The following is a 14,394-nucleotide window of genomic DNA, read 5'->3' on the forward strand; positions in this document are numbered from 1 at the left end:
GATAGATAGATAGATAGATAGATAGATAGATAGATATTTTTGTTGGCACATTTGACTGACTTTGATATTACACTGTGCTACAACTGAGTATTTTCTGTACTAGACATGAAATGGAAATGCTTTTTTCCCCTCATGATTAAAATCAATGACTGTTTTCAGCTCACCTGCTGGCTCTCAAAGGTCCAGGTGCTGTCAGGTAAAGACGCATCCAGGACACTGATCACCTCCTTAAAGTCAGTGGTGCTGCTGGGTTTAATCAAAGTGAAATCACTGTACTCTGACATGGGAGACATACAGGACCTGAAGGACTGACTCTGAGACAACATGTCTCCTCCCAGGACCTCCACGTACTTTATAGGTCCGTCAGTGTTGAGCTGAATCTGCAGGTTTCTGTTGGGGTTCTTGTAATCATCACAGTCGCTCCGTCTCATGCAGCAACTACCGCTGCTTCTGCTGTTCCTCATGCATTTAACCGCTAAGACGAGAAAAGTCACCAGAGACAGCACGGACACCGAGGCCAGAGACAGAATCAAATAAAGGGTCATTCTCCCAGTTTTCTTGCTGGGCTCGGTCGTTTTCTGTCGGAGGTCTAAGATGGGCTCATGGAGGCCGTCCTCCAGCAGAATGGACACCGTGACGGTGGTGGACTGGACCGGTTCTCCGTCGTCCTTGACCTCTATAAGCAGCCTCTGAGAGGAGTCGTCCTGCTCGGACACAGCGCGTTTAGTCCTCACCTCCCCTGTGTACAGATTGACAGTGAACAGAGAGGCGTCTGTGGCCTCCGCCAGTTTGTAGGAGATCCAGGCGTTATGGCCCGAGTCAGCGTCCACAGCCGTCACCTTGGTAACCAGGTGACCCGCTTTAGCGGAGCGGGGCATCCTCTGATGAGAGAGGGAGCCCAGGGCAGCGGAGGAGGGGTAAATAACAGCGGGGGCATTGTCGTTCTGGTCCAGGATAAAAACATGGACAGTAGCGTTGCTGCTGAGAGACGGAGAGCCCTGATCCTTTGCCTGAACCTGAATCTGAAACACCTTCAGTTTCTCATAGTCAAACGAGTGCATGCTGTAGATGCTGCCGTTATCTGAGTTAATGTAAACATAAGATGAGACAGAAACGTCCTGCACTTTAGAGTCCAGTATAGAGTAAGAAATTTTGGCGTTTTCACCAAAATCCAGGTCAGATGCTGATACTGAGTACAGTATAGACCCTGGTACCCCATTCTCTTTTAAATATACATTATAGGAGAGCTGGGTAAATACAGGAGGGTTGTCATTCACATCAGTGATGCTGACAGGTATAGTTTTCTTACTGGACAGAGGAGGAGAACCTGAATCAGTGGCTGTTATCTCAATATTATACCTGGATACATTTTCTCGATCTAAAACACCACTGGTAACCAGTGCGTAATTATGAGAAAACGATGGTTTTAGGGCAAATGGAGATTTACTTAAGATCTGTAATGTTACTTTACCGTTAACATCGGAGTCAAGGTCTCGGGCACTGATTAAAGCCACTACGGTGCCATTAGGCGAGTCTTCACGCACTGGCTTTGGATGAGACGTGAGTATTATCTCTGGGGCATTATCGTTAACATCTAAAATTTCAACATGCACAGTGCAATGTCCTTCCATTCTTGGGCTGCCTTTGTCTTTTGCACTTATGTCTAATTCATAATTTGCAGTTGCTTCGAAGTCTAGTTTTCCTTTAAGAAATATTGTGCCCGATATGGAATCAATACTAAAAACAGAGAGGACATCATCTGATGTGTGAGCTCCAAATGAGTATTCTATCTCTCCGTTTTGACCATCGTCCAAGTCTGTCGCTTTTGTTTGTACGATCAATGCACCTTCTGCAGCATTTTCACCAACAGATACTTTATACAGCGTTTTCTCAAATGCTGGAACATGATCGTTGATGTCAAGGACTGTAATAGATAGCTGAGCTGTCCCTGATCTCACTGGGTTGCCTCCATCTACAGCTGTCAACAAAAGCTTGTGAACAGCCTTCTTTTCTCTATCTAAGAGTTTTGCTAAAATCAATTCAGGGACTTTCCTTCCACCAGCAACTTCTTTAACTCTTATATTAAAACATTCATCTTTACTGAGAGTGTATGACTTCAATGAATTACTGCCAACATCTGGGTCTATGGCGCTTTCTAATGGAAAACGAACCCCTATACCCGTAGATTCAGCAACCTCCAATGTGATATCATTAGATGGAAATCTAGGCGCATTATCATTAATGTCTTGTACTTCTACCTCAACACGAAAAAGTTGTAAAGGATCTTCGATTACAACCTGCAGGGGCAACACACAGCTGGCGCTTTGTCCACATAAAGCCTCTCTGTCTATTCTGTCATTCACCACCAGCTCGCCCTTCCCCGCATCCACACTGAAATACTGCTTCTCAGCCTCAGAGGCAACACGCAGCTTTCGGTCAAAAATCTCAGACAGTCCTACACCCAGATCTTTGGCTAGATTTCCTACCACAGAGCCCTGTTTTAGTTCCTCCGGGATGCTGTAACGAGTCTGTCCGTCTATTGTACTCCACAAGAGAAAGAAATGATGCCACCAAAGAGCAAGCCATCTCCAGTCTCGGTATCCTTTTCTCTTTGTCATCCTTGGTCCGCTATAACACAATAATTCCAGTCGACGGATTGTGAAGAACAATGCTGAAATCCATCATCGCAGATGTTAATCCAGTAGTAAATATCCCAAATTTACCGGGCATGATTGTAAGCGAAAATATGAAAATTTCGTATAATGAAATACGAGCTCATTGCTGCCTCTCCTTTAGTTCTTTACGTGTTACAGCACTGGAGCTGTATGGGGGCAGGGACAAGATTGCTTTGTACAGTTCTGAATCCTATTGGTGCACAGCGTCCACCTCTACCATCCAATAGGAGGGAAACTGATCGAGACTCTTAAAGTCGCAGCATCTATCCTCCCTCTGTTTCCTCTCATCTCTCATCAAATGCCATTATTTTGAGACTAGGACGTCAAATAATGTAAAAGTAGCATGTCATTACAAAATACTTTTTTTTGCCTGACTAATGCAACTTCTGAGGTATAAAATCACAATCTTTTTTTCTTCTTCTTCTTTTTCTCTGAAAGGATGATCAGCAACAGGGTTAAAAGACACGCATTCACATACATAGTACTTGGATCATAGCCCATTACCATTCCTGCACTCCACAAAGAGTCGCTGTTCACCTTCGTGGTGCTGAACTGAACTATTCAGAAAGGGCTATGGAAATGTGCATGTGTGATTATATTGACAGGTGATATAGATAGATAGATAGATAGATAGATAGATAGATAGATAGATAGATAGAGTGTCTAATAAAAACATGGCTGAGTGGGCCATAGGACTACGATTTTCACAACACGATTATCAGACAACAAACAAACAACAAGATGAGTTATTTAAATATGGAAATGTAACAAACTATGACTGGTATATCAAAATAAACTGTCATCAGCTCACCTGCTGGCTCTCAAAGGTCCAGGTGCTGTCGGGTAAAGACGCATCCAGGACACTGATCACCTCTTTAAAGTCTGTGGTGCTGCTGGGTTTAATCAAAGTGAAATCACTGTACTCTGACATGGGAGACATACAGGACCTGAAGGACTGACTCTGAGACAACATGTCTCCTCCCAGGACCTCCACGTACTTTATAGGTCCGTCAGTGTTGAGCTGAATCTGCAGATTTCTGTTGGGGTTCTTGTAATCATCACAGTCGCTCCGTCTCATGCAGCAACTACCGCTGCTTCTGCTGTTCCTCATGCATTTAACCGCTAAGACGAGAAAAGTCACCAGAGACAGCACGGACACCGAGGCCAGAGACAGAATCAAATAAAGGGTCATTCTCCCAGTTTTCTTGCTGGGCTCGGTCGCTTTCTGTCGGAGGTCTAAAATGGGCTCATGGAGGCCGTCCTCCAGCAGAATGGACACCGTGACGGTGGAGGACTGGACCGGTTCTCCGTCGTCCTTGACCTCTATAAGCAGCCTCTGAGAGGAGTCGTCCTGCTCGGACACAGCGCGTTTAGTCCTCACCTCCCCTGTGTACAGATTGACAGTGAACAGAGAGGCGTCTGTGGCCTCCGCCAGTTTGTAGGAGATCCAGGCGTTATGGCCCGAGTCAGCGTCCACGGCCGTCACCTTGGTAACCAGGTGACCCGCTTTAGCGGAGCGGGGCATCCTCTGATGAGAGAGGGAGCCCAGGGCAGCGGAGGAGGGGTAAATAACAGCGGGGGCATTGTCGTTCTGGTCCAGGATAAAAACATGGACAGTAGCGTTGCTGCTGAGAGACGGAGAGCCCTGATCCTTTGCCTGAACCTGAATCTGAAACACCTTCAGTTTCTCATAGTCAAACGAGTGCATGCTGTAGATGCTGCCGTTATCTGAGTTAATGTAAACATAAGATGAGACAGACACGTCCTGCACTTTAGAGTCCAGTATAGAGTAAGAGATCTTCGCGTTGTCACCCGAATCGGAATCAGTTGCTGACACTGAGCATAAAATGTTCCCGGGTGGATGGTTCTCTTTTACATAAATGACATACGACGGTTGGGAGAAAACTGGTGGGTTGTCATTTACATCTAACAATTCAACAAATATTACTTTTTCACTTGATAACGGAGGCTTTCCGGAATCAGCGGCACTTATAATGACACTATATTGGCTATTTTTTTCGCGGTCGAGTTGCCCATTCGTCACTAAAGAGTAATGGTCAGAGACGGATGGATTTAACTTAAAGGGGGATTTGGAAGACACCCTCAACATAACCTTGCCGTTGTCACTTGAATCTGGGTCCTTTGCACTTATCAGTGCAATAACTGTTCCAATTGGAGAATCTTCAGGCACAGGTGTTGTTAAAGACGTCACAATTATTTCAGGAACATTGTCGTTAATGTCTAGTACTTTAATTTCGACGCCACAATGCCCATCCATTTCAGGATTACCTTTGTCTTTAGCAGTTATGTCAAATCTATGTAAAGGGTTCGTTTCGTGGTCCAAATTTCCTTTCACTACAATAGCTCCAGTAGAAGGTTCAATGTCAAACAATGATAAGATCAGATCTGCAGTTTGCTCTGCAAAAAAATATTCAATTTCTCCATTTAGTCCTTCGTCTGCATCTGTAGCCTTAACATGCAGTATTTCAGTTCCACGTGTTACCTTTTCACTTACATTAGCTTCATATACTTGTCTCTCAAATTGTGGTGCATTATCATTGATATCAAGTACTATAATTTTTATTTCAGATGTCCCTGAGCGCACCGGGTCTCCACCATCTACAGCAGTGAGGATAAGATTGTGTATAGGCAGTTTCTCTCGATCAAGTGGCTTTTCGAGGACCAGTTCAGGGATTTTTCTTCCGTCCTTGTGGGCTTTAACTGTCAATTTGAAATTGTCATTTTTGCTTATGAGGTAAGATCGTACAGAGTTGACGCCGACATCTGGATCCTGTGCACTTTCTAACGGAAATCGCGCGCCCGGGTTTACTAGCTCTGCAATTTTCACCACTTTCTCTTTCGTAAGAAAACTAGGAGAATTGTCGTTTGTATCCTGTATTTCAATTTCGACTCTATGCAGCTGTAGAGGATTATCAATTACAAGTTCCAAAGGCAACAAACATGAGGGTCTTTGTCCACACAGTTCCTCCCTATCTATCCTATCAGTCACCACCAGTTCTCCCTTCCCTAAGTCTACACTGAAATACTGCTTACCAGCATCCGAGGTTATCCGTAATTTACGTCGATACAGTTCAGATACAACCAAACCCAAATCTTTGGCTAGATTTCCTACCACAGAGCCCTGTTTCAGTTCCTCTGGGATGCTGTAGCGAGTGTGTCCGTCTATTGTACTCCACAAGAGAAAGAAATGATGCCACCACAAAAACACCTGCCATGCAGGCAATTTGTTCCACATTATTCCTCGTTCCATAAATCCCATATCTTTTCGATCCAATCCCAAATTCTCAACTGATTAAGTATAGATGGTCTATAATCCAGTGTAGATGCGTCCTCATACACAACAGTGGTATTCATGCTTTGTGTCTGCATGTGCATCCCTCTCCTCCTGTGCAGAACATTGCAATGGTTACGACGCTGAAGCTACTCGGTGAGAGGGAGTAGATCTCTTTGTACAGCTCTGGATTTCATTGGTGGAGAGAGTATACCCATGTCCACCAATCGTTGCATCAGTAAACGTCTACAGAACTGTGACGTAAAAGTACCATCCATAGAAAAATGGTCCTTTATTGTGACTCTATCATATTAAATATCACTAGACTATTCGTTAAACAGTCTCACCATCACCTACAGGGTTTTTAAATGTGTATTTGAGGACTACAAAAAATAAATATGACTATATAGAATATATATAGAATACTACATAATATATTGTGTATAAAACTGTAGATGATGTGCTGCTTGGCAGAGTATAATAATTATAAATAATTGAATGACTGACTATTATATGATCGATGCTTTGTATTAATTCATCTGTCCTTTTGCCTCTATGTACCTGCATGCATGCACATGCCTTTGTGGTTAACAAGGCTCTTCGTTGCCTTCCTGTGGCCAGAGAAAGCAAATGCAGCCTGCACACGTCACTACGTCTTCACGGCTCTCAACCAGCCTCAGAGGACTAATCCTGTCAGCAGCCAACGTAAAATACCCGTATGGAGGTCTGTAGAGCAAATGAAAAGGGAGGGGGAGCGCAGATGGTGTAGGAGGGCTTTTACTCCCGTTTGGTTCCCTTTCTTTATTTATTTCTCTCTCTCTAACCAACCTTGCACTTTTGCATTTCACAGAGGTTTGATCAATCACTAACAATTAATACAAATCAAATCATGATAAAAAAAACATGCACCATAATTGTGCAATATCCCTCCGCTGGCAATAGATTCTACAAGTTGGCAGATAAAATAATACTAAAACTCAAAACACACAAATTCAATGCTGAAAATGGTAAAATAATCTATTACAGCATATGTAAATCAACATGAAAAATAACCCTCCCAAAAGACAGCAGTAGTCGTCTGCTTTAAACGGAGGCGAGCGACAGAGGGAGATGTAGAGAGGCAGTCTCACTGACAGCGAGAGGGAGGGGGTGAGCGCTGGAGCTGCTTTCAGCACCAAGCGTGTGGACAGCGCCACACAGGCGGCCAACTGCTGCTGCTGCATGGTGCTGGAGAGGCAGGCAGTCTCATCCAGGCTCTCACTGAGGACACCAGGCAGCCAGGAAAACACGACGTCAGCCTCCTCACTATTTTCTTACTGAATACAAGAAGAAATACAGGAGTAGATCTACCAGAAACACACCTAATTACGTTTAACTGCAGGAAACACAGAGCTCTGGTATCAATGTCAACGCTGATGTTTTGTTATCCATCTTTAACACGACTGTACTAAGACAGTACCTATTTCTCATATTGGATTTTATCCACTCAGGTGTGACTGTTTTGTGTATACTTTTTACTGCAATCTAGTATGTCATATACTATTTTTGTTTTTATTATTCTAGGGTGCAACATCTGGCGAAGGGACTGCTGATGAAAATGATTCTTTAGCTAACTCAGGTACACTTACATTCATTTGACTGTTACATTGTCACTTATCAACTAAACGAATGAATGAATAAACAAATAAATAAATATATGGTGATTTCAAAACTAAATTAATAAGCTCAAGAATCTAGTGTTAGAGTTAAAATAAACAAGTTTGGAGATGGCGCTCTGATGGAGGAGTCAGAGCCATTAACGTCTTCAATATTTTCAAGGCTATTTTGTTATTTGTCCAGGGGTGCTATTACCAGAGTTGAAATCTTTCATCATCATGAAACACACATAAAGTGTAATCCTGATACAAACAGTTGGAAGCACACATTTCATGTTAAGCCACATATTGCATTATGTATCAGGCAGTGAACTACAGTACAAGGTACTACAATTAAACAAATGAATGCAGTTTCCTTTTTTACCAGAGCTTACTGATACTTTATCTCCATTCATCTACCCATTCATAAATTTTCTGTACCTACCTATCCTGCAGAGGCTGGATTCTGTCCCAATACTCACAGGACAGGTCACCAGTTTACCACAGGGCAAATACACAACGACAGACAAGCTCATTTACACCCAAACAGACAGGGGGTCATGCACACTCCACAAAAAAGGATGCAGCTACCCACACAGGATTCAAACTTTTTGTGAGGTGGCAATGCTAACCACTGTGCCCCCCATTTTAAAAATTCATTGCTCATCATGAATGTGACCATGTAGTTTATGTGTATTTTTGGTTAGTTGTCTAAACTGTATTGGATTAGACACATGTAGGGTGCAAAGTAATGTAATATAAGAGACTATGTATAGATAGTACGCAACATACAGTATGTTTAGGTTTTGTTAAGACTAAGTTAGATTTTTCTGTATTAAATCAGATGTATGATGTTTCAACAGTGTAGTGTGTTGGTCTCTATTATATAATTAAGTTTTTTATCTGGTATTTGTGTACTGTAGTTACACATACACTTTCCAGTTGTTTGGGGCCACTTGGCTAATACAACAGTCCAGCAAAAAATCCTATAAAGGTTATAATATTCAGTTTTTGTTGAAACTGATTTAAAGAGGTATTTATTGAACTGTAAGGTCATTTTGGAGGCTGTAGTTTGGGATGCTGTTGGCTGGTACTGTGTTATACTCACAGTATGGCTGCACAATATGGTTAAAAATATATGTATTGAAATTATTTTTGACAGATATTACAATTGCAATATGATTCATTATCAGTGTGAATGATCAGTTTTGCCTCAAAATCAATTTCACTTAAAACAAAAAAACAAACAAAAAAACATTAAATCATGATGTGACATCTGTTGGGATCTACACCAAACAATCATGTCTTCTTGCATCTGGACAACAAAATTTGTAGGCCGGGACATCTAAGCAGCAGTACATCATCATTCCTTTATCAAAAAACATGCAGCTTCTGCAATTTGGATATTGTGCTTGGCAATAATGCAATTTCGATATTGTTTTGATTAATTGTTCAGCCCTGAATCACAGGTGTTTCTCTTATTTTGTCCAGCCTATTTATACCAATAAGGGCAGGCTAAATAACAAAACACCATTTTGCATAGCACAGATCAAAAACACCACAAACTACAAAAAATATCATACAGTTGAATCAACACCTCTCTAAAATGTGCTCAACAAAAACTGAACATAAACTTCATGTGTGTAGGATTTAATGCAGGACTATTATCTTAGACTGCATTAGTTATAGCCAGGTATACCTAATAAACAAGTAACTTAATGCCGGTGAGTCCATAAAAACCTTAAAATAAATAAATAATGTAAATTGGGTTGAGTCAACACTGTACCTTTAATTGATTTCCCCCTGATTAGGTCTTAGTGACTTCCCTCTGGTATGTTAGAATATAGTAGGGAGGCTTACACTGCCCTCTTAACATGATATGTTTGTGTCACATGGTTTGCATCTTTTTGTACTGTTACTTAGCTGTACTGTCTGTACCTGCTCCTTTGCAATATTTTATTTAATGATGGAAATGTCTTGTTTTATGATGGCCTATATAAAGCATATGGTGGTCCAGACAGCACCAAAACACAAACTTAAATTCAAAATACAGTGCTGAACAGTGTAATCACTGCAGCGTCTTTTTTGCATGAGTTACTTTAACAGCTGGCATCGCCTGCTAATACTTTCCTTAAACCACATAAGCCTGTTAGTAGGGAGAGCTGTCCAACTTATTCAGATGTCTTGTTCAAATGTTGTTTGTACAAAGGAGCAAAAAAAACTAATTCAAAGTCTTATCAGAATAAATATTAGAGTCTAAAAGTTTATCATTTAATACCCTGTGTTAAGATGCAATTGTCCACTTCTGAACAGTACTGAAAATAAATGATGTTCATGTGATAATGAGTGTCTGTCAGTATAACAGCCCAGACAGATAAAACACATTACATTTTGAGCATCAAGCCACTCACACTATCACATATGATCTGTTATCAACAAAATGTCTGTCCATCAGTACCTGACAGAAGCCAGTATCAGTGGTGATGGATGTTTTGTGAGGCATGTGAACAGATGTGTCGCTTGTGGAAAATCTGATTAACTGCTTGACTTAGTGCCAGTGTGTAATGTTTGGACACTGTAAAACATGTCACTGTTATGCTTGTGTTTGAATTCTGTCACTGCATGGTGATCTAGAGCATGTTGTTCAGTAGTCAGTGTGTAATATGTTCTGTGATATAGATGAAAACTATTTCTTACCTTATTTGGTGAGTCAGGATTTAACAGGAGTCAGGGAGGTAACAGGAACAGCACGAGGCAACGGGGGACACATGAAAGAGAAGAGCGAGACAGAAAGGATGTCAGTTAGACTGGTGGTCAAAATTCAGAGTCTGGCTTTGGGAAGCACAGCAACCAACATACTTACCATGTGTCTCACAACAAATGGGGTTGTGATATTGTATGATGATTCATAGAGTACAGAATTGATGTTTATTGATAACAGATTGTCTCTCATGAACAGACAAAAACAAAAGTCTGCTGTGTGTGCACATAAACTATTAAAGTTAAAAAATGTGGAAACAATTTTGTCTTGTTTGATCTGTATTTGTGTCAGCTGCCATCCAGTATGATAATAAAAAAAATGAGCTTCCATCAGCACATACTGTAAAAACATTAAGACTAGGAAAACTCTAGTGACTTATTTTATTAATCAGAAAGCAAACAAATGCAAAAGTATGATACAGTTATTTAACTGATGAAAGAATGAACCAAGCTGAATGTCAATCCAGGTCACAGAGCCTAAAGTATCAAACTTGTAAAATAAATAGAGAACACATTGCCATGTGAGTGGGTTTGTGAGTTAATTAGTTAGAAAATGAAAGAGAGAAGGAGAGAGAGGATGTCTTTGTAAAAGGGGTGATAATTATGCTTAAACAAAGAAAAGTAATATTGTTCAGAAAGACGTCACATATAGTCGCCTAATACTAGACTAGTGCAACATAACTGGCTCATGTTTATATGTAACACCAGTAGAATTACACAAATTTGACAACAATACACCAGACACGTGTACCGAGAGTAATGAATGTAAAAGTATCATTGCATATGCAAATGTAGTACAATAGTGGATTTCTGTAAAGAAGTCAAATATGTGATGGACAAACCACCTCTGTAGACGTTCCACTCGAACCTAAGATTTATATCTTGACTTTGTACACTTCAAACTTAAAACTTAAGAAGAAAGACTATACAGTTACAAACATGTATCTTGCACACCAAACACCTTATTGCGAGAAAACAAATAGACCAAGTATGAAAGAATGAATTAATGAAATAGCATTATGTAAAGAAGATTACTTACATATTGACAAATAGACAAAATGTTTTTGAGGAACTCTGGAAACCTTTTATTAAATTCCTCAGAATGTGAATGAGTGTACTACCTAGACTGTAGACAAAATTTCATGTTTATTTGTTGCATATTTATCTGGGACTGCTGTGTTGTTGCTGTTCTCTGTGTTTATACCATATGTTCATCTAGTTAGTTATATACTATTGTTAGAGTAATGTCTTATTCTGTGTTTTTGGGAATGGTCTGGGAAAGTGGGATGGGAGGATGGGGGCACTTTTGCTCAAGTCAACGGAACTGATAAAGGAAAATTAATGTGTTTACAAAAAAATATATTGTCAGAAAGACAGAAGCAGTAGCTTTACCTCAGTGTGCATAGAATAGCCCTGTGTAATCCAGAATTACAAGTCAGTGTGGCTATTTTACCATAAATATATAGTCATGTGTTTGTGAATTAATTTCAGCAGCATTCACTAAATTGTTTATGGCACGTTAGATTGTGCTATACAATAGATCAACAATCAACTCCCCATTAAAACAGAATCATATGCATACATTGTGAATGCACAGCAACTTTAGCCTGAACCGTAACACCAACAGAATCATTGCTTAGGAAACTGAAGATCTGGAAAACCCTGCTAACACCACCAATGTATGAATCACAACCAATATACTGCATTGCATTGCTGCACAAAGTCACTACCCTCGTTGCAACAGCAGGGGGCCTCGAGGCGATGGCCTGAGACAAATCCATGCCTTATTAATGAGATTCTCTGGTCTGTGACCCCATGCTTGTCATAACTGATGTGTGCATGAGTGTCTTTGTGACAGCAAATTTAAGCCCCTTAGACAAAGAAAAGCAGCAACTGTATTTTTGATGAGACCGGTGTATTTTACTTTAAATTATACACTGTAAGTGATGTACATTTTGTTTGTGAATATGAACAATTTTTAAATAATGTGAGATTACAGTGTTGGTTCTAAAGCCACACACATCAGGTCAATGAGGAAAACAAACAAAAAGGACATGAAAAAAGGACACCATGAAGCTGTTTTTCTTTTCATACAACAGAAACAAAGAAGTTAATAAGAAATTTGTTAATCCAAGCCTATATATTAGTCAGTAGTCTACTGAGACAGGGTAAGGCAAAAGAAGCAGGGCAACATCGATTAAAGCAAATCAAAAGCAGCCATGATCACCCTCTCCTCCTCCCTCTTCTCCATCATCAGCCACCCCAGATTTAAGGATGCTGCACCTATCTACCCAAACCAGGGGTGTCTACTTCCTTTCAGTATCAACAAATGCTTGGAGCTACCGCAGCTCAGTAGCTGCATCTGCTGCTGACCCCCTGTGGCTCACTGAAAAATGGTGCAGTCCTGCCAGTGAGTCAGCTTGTTGCTATGGTAACACATCCCACTTTGCTTGCTCGCATCCCACCCTCTGAGCTGGCAATGGTGGTAGAAAAAGGAGCTACAAAAACAACAGGGAGGGTAAATGACAGGAAACGAAGAGAGTAATGCTCAGACAGACACATTTGTACCTTGATGATAAATTGTTCAAACAAAGCACATGTTTCAGGACTGCTGGGTAATAACAAATCTTATGGTAAATGGCTGAAGTGACACAAAGGAGATATTTCTTCTTGTCATGAACATGGCAACCTACAAAAGGATGAAATGACACCACATGGTGTGTAATGACTTTTTATAGGCTGAACAAAATGTCCTACATTGAGCAATCTCCCTTTCCCTTTCGCTCTGTCTCTTTCTCTCTCTGCAGCAGAGTGGTGCAGCTGGAGAGGGGGAGGGGAGGGATGCAGAAAATGAGATCAGGAGGAAAAAGGAAGACTGCTAGAAACCAAGAGCCACTACTAAACAGTGGCTGCCCAGTTTTAGAGACCATGAGACACAATGTTAACTACAGTGATTAAGTAGTCATTGTCATTCTTATATATGAGTTATTCTAATTGCTCAACCGGGATGTATTATAATAACAAAGTGAACATAATGTATGTTGATATGGAAGTCAAATATCCTTATGTGAGTACAATATCATAATTGCAATGCATTACATCTTTATTCCCACAAAAGTCTAGGTTCTGTCCTTCCAAATCACAAGGCTGTATCATGCGGCTGGGAACTGGATATGATTTAATTAGAATCAAACAGATATGCACATAAAATCATTCCCTACACTGAAAACAAAATTTAAGAAAATTGATCTTTGAGATTATATTTTAGTAAGGCCTATGTGAATATGTTTGTGGGTCTTTGGGTGACCCATATTATGGTGTTCAAGGTAATCCTTGGTGTAATCCTTCCCAGAGAATCAGCCAGTGCAAAGACTACACACCTCATTCTCATAGAGACCGACACACAACCTGAAGTCAACATGTTTTCCAAGTTCTTCAGCAAGCATATGTCTGATTAACCTAACTTCATGCAAACAAGGGTACAGTTAATTATATGCACGCACTTGCTTGTATTCTCTTCAGTTTCCTTGAAAATGAACATTGTGTACAAACAGTCCTGCCATCAATCTAATGCAGCTGAGGGGCACAGTAAAGCTCAGATCTGCACCATAGTACTCAATACATAAGCTGTCTCAACACCATTTGACCAAGCAACACAACGACTGATCTTTTGTATCTTGACAATTAAACAATTTGGAAGTGTGCTGCAGAGTAGTTTAAAGCTTAAGTTAAGGATGCTCTCAGACTTCTTCTCCCTATCCTGTATGAGTTTAAATGAACCCTTTTGTACTAAGCAACAAAACAGAGGGCAAGAGGGACAAGCAGCAGCAGTCATCAGGTGGAGAGAGTATTATGCACAGGAGCTTTTTAAATTTTTTTTCTGTTGATATGCTCATTGTAGTAAAGTGTTGTATGTGTGGTTTTTGAGAATTAAGTGACATCCAAAGGTCCCTGAAACCTCAGATTTGTGTGGTAACTTGTAAACAAAAATAAAATGAGGGGTTATAGTATAAACATTAACCACATCCCCAAA

The 14,394-nt window shown here is 40.6% G+C and overlaps 1 protein-coding gene and 1 pseudogene across 34 annotated transcripts in view; both read right to left on the reverse strand.

Moving 5' to 3' along the window:
* The window catches only part of LOC146326785 (protocadherin gamma-C5-like), a 233,111-nt gene that overhangs the window by 39,024 nt on the left and 179,693 nt on the right, over window positions 1-14,394 (reverse strand). The window contains exon 1 of one of the 34 annotated variants that reach the window (XM_084719171.1): window positions 165-2,822. The exons of 30 other annotated variants lie outside the window; for them this stretch is intronic. In XM_084719171.1, coding sequence (XP_084575297.1) covers window positions 165-2,618 — 2,454 coding nt within the window. In that variant the 5' untranslated portion in view covers window positions 2,619-2,822. Of the gene's footprint in view, window positions 1-164; window positions 2,823-14,394 lie in introns of those variants that run through there. 3 more of the 34 variants (XM_084719181.1, XM_084719173.1, XM_084719184.1) reach the window with 3 other exon arrangements.
* On the reverse strand, window positions 3,478-6,132 carry LOC146326789 (protocadherin gamma-C5 pseudogene; annotated as a pseudogene).

Source organism: Lutjanus erythropterus, chromosome 5 (genome assembly GCF_056507025.1).
Source record: "Lutjanus erythropterus isolate fLutEry1 chromosome 5, fLutEry1.hap2, whole genome shotgun sequence".
Classification (NCBI taxonomy): Eukaryota; Metazoa; Chordata; class Actinopteri; order Lutjaniformes; family Lutjanidae; genus Lutjanus; species Lutjanus erythropterus.